Source organism: Carcharhinus amblyrhynchos, chromosome 11, assembly GCF_965287045.1.
Source record: "Carcharhinus amblyrhynchos chromosome 11, sCarAmb.v2.hapA, whole genome shotgun sequence".
NCBI classification, from domain to species: domain Eukaryota; kingdom Metazoa; phylum Chordata; class Chondrichthyes; order Carcharhiniformes; family Carcharhinidae; genus Carcharhinus; species Carcharhinus amblyrhynchos.
In genome coordinates this window covers 44656198-44658964 of record NC_137334.1, presented here as the reverse complement: position 1 = coordinate 44658964, position 2767 = coordinate 44656198, and the positions used below count along the sequence as shown (strand labels likewise).

The 2767-nt window shown below is 46.7% G+C and overlaps 1 protein-coding gene across 1 annotated transcript; it reads left to right on the top strand.

The window, feature by feature from the left end:
- Positions 1–257: 257 nt before the first annotated feature.
- Positions 258–1862, top strand: sp9 (sp9 transcription factor). The gene is made up of 2 exons (XM_080198231.1): positions 258–278; positions 531–1862. The coding sequence occupies exons 1-2, from the start codon at positions 258–260 to the stop codon at positions 1860–1862; spliced, it is 1353 nt and encodes a 450-aa protein (XP_080054357.1).
- Positions 1863–2767: the final 905 nt, after the last annotated feature.

Genomic DNA, 2767 nt, shown 5'->3' with positions numbered 1-2767 from the left:
CTGTGATTGGCTGTGACCTATCCATCGTGGCGTGCTGGGCACTCTGAATGGCTGACTGCTCGCCCTGGCCGCCTAATCAAAGGTTTGATTGGCTAAGAGCTCGGCACAGTGGCACTTCAAAGCGTGCGCTCACTACAATTAGGTCGAGTCGTCCGGAGAACAAGGCAGTGAGTGAATAGTCATATTCCTCAACTGTGACAGCCTCCTTTCGGTTAAATTAAGAACATCGCATCAGCAAGCAGGAGGAAGAACCAGTCATGGCAACTTCAATACTTGGGGTAAGTTTTGCCAACTTAATCTTGAGCAGTTGCCTCAACTTCCCCGTCAAACGCATTGTAACAATCTGTGGCAAGTAGTTAATGTTTCAGTGAATTGTTAGTTAGGCAGGAGCAGACAATTACATTCTCTCTGTTTTAAAGACACTTGTTTCTCAGAAACTTTCTGGATGCTACCTCCAGTCGGTTACAGTTGTTATTTCACTGTGTCCCACTTTCAACCCTGTGTTACCTACACCATATTGTCATTCCCAGGAAGAACCCAGGTTTGGAACCACTCCGTTGGCAATGCTGGCCGCAACTTGCAACAAGATTGGCAACACGAGCCCATTAACAACTTTGCCAGAATCCAGCGCATTTGGGAAGGGCGGATTTCACCCGTGGAAACGTTCTGTCTCCAATTGTAACCTGGGGACAGGCCTGTCAGGATTCAGCGTGGCCAACAGTCGAGCTTCGGGCGGAATCAGCAACAATTTCTCCGTCAGCAACGGTTCCGGGAACAGCGCCTTCTGTTTGGCTTCCAACTCTCCAAGTTCTTCTGCGTTTGGGACCGAATACAGCCTCTTCTCTAACTCCGTCTCAGCTACTGTCAACTCCCAAGACACGGGGCAGTCAGCTTTCATATCCAAAGTCCACTCTTCCGCTGATACTCTCCAGGGGATGTACCCTCGGGTGGGAATGGCTCATCCATACGAGTCCTGGTACAAATCCGGTTTCCATACAAGCATTTCCGGCGAAGTTGGGAGCGGGACATCTTCCTGGTGGGATGTGCACACTAACCCCAGCTGGCTGGAAGTCCAGAATCCGAATGGGGGTCTGCAGCCCACCCTTCACTCCGGGACCCCACAGGCTTCCTTACACTCGCAACTCGGCACTTACAACACAGACTTCTCAACTCTCAGCCACTCCGCCTTCACCTCCACCGGAATCGCATCTACTGCTTCTCACTTGTTGTCCACTGGACAACGTCTCCTCGCCCAAGATGGTTTCAAGCCTATGATCCCGTCCTACACGGATTCCACCTCGGCGGCAATCACGGCGAACTCCATGATTTCGGGTCCTTCAGGACTCGGAAGTTCGGCCCGGTCCTCCCGACGTTATTCTGGCAGAGCCACCTGCGATTGTCCCAATTGCCAAGAGGCCGAGCGCCTTGGACCTGCCGGGGCCAGCCTCCGGAGGAAGGGTCTTCACAGCTGTCACATTCCGGGATGCGGTAAGGTCTACGGCAAGACCTCTCACCTCAAGGCACACTTACGGTGGCACACTGGTGAGAGGCCCTTCGTCTGTAACTGGTTATTCTGCGGCAAACGCTTCACCCGCTCGGACGAGCTGCAGAGACATTTGAGAACCCACACGGGGGAGAAGCGCTTCGCCTGCCCCGTCTGCAACAAACGGTTTATGAGGAGCGATCACCTAAGTAAACACATCAAAACACATAGCGGCGGCGGGGGCAAAAAGGGCAGCGACAGTGACACCGACACCAGCAACTTGGAGACCCCTAGATCAGAGTCACCAGACATCCTAATGGAAGCTGTACACTCCAATAGGGCGATCAAGGCAGCTACTCCGGTACAAATTGATTCCTAAATCTAACGCCCCCCCCCCCCCCAAAAGGGGGAGAACAGTAAAACTTTGTGTCCAAAATAACTATCATGTACCTGGAGTTCCAAGCCCTGTACTGTCATGGAAGCTGCATCTGAAAAGGAGGTGAGCAAATGTACATCAAACGTTTGGGACTTGTTTCTCCCTGTATAAGTTTGTTCAAAATTCTGTGTACAGAGAAAGTTCAGAATGTCTCGTGTTTTCTCTTCTCTTGTAAATGTTTGATAAAGCTATTTTGTGACCTGGTCGCATTTGATTTGGGAAGATTTTTGATTTCAATGCACTTTGTGAAAGTCGATATGTAATACATTATTGAATATTAATCTGCTCACCCACATACTATATGAACAGTAAATCTGCGCCGCATATTTTAAAGGAACTATTATATGCATTTACCTGTATAAATAAATTGTGCAAGTACAAACATGGAACATTGCTTTGTTTTTAAATTATTCTGTTCTATATAAATCAAAACATTTAAAAATATTATAAGAGTATCTTCTAAAGTAAATCATGCTCAATTTTAAAACCACAAATGATGGGCAAAGGGTTGATAATATTGAAGAAAGTTGGTCAAATTTCTGATTATTTCAAATCAGAAAATATTTTCAGTTGCTTATTCGGTTGTATTACAGATCCACAGAAAACATGTGGCCATGTCGAAATATCATGTTATTGTAAACTATATAAATGCAAGCTTTTTCTTCCCTCTTTATATACGCTAGTGTTTTTACAAGAAGTCTGAATATACATGTCTAACGTACAATGCGGTTACAATGCTGTAGAGACTGAGGCACAACTGAGTTCTCTATGGAATAGGTGAGCAGTTAATACCCCGTAGCAGACATTTCATGCCTTAATGAAAAGCTTGTTAAATGTTAGTAATTTTG

Bases quoted from the DNA above. Each gene is read 5' to 3' on its own strand.
- sp9 (XM_080198231.1), top strand. From the start codon at position 258: ATGGCAACTTCAATACTTGGG. The intron at 279-530 runs GTAAGTTTTGCC...TGTCATTCCCAG, and splicing joins TGGCAACTTCAATACTTGGG to GAAGAACCCAGGTTTGGAAC.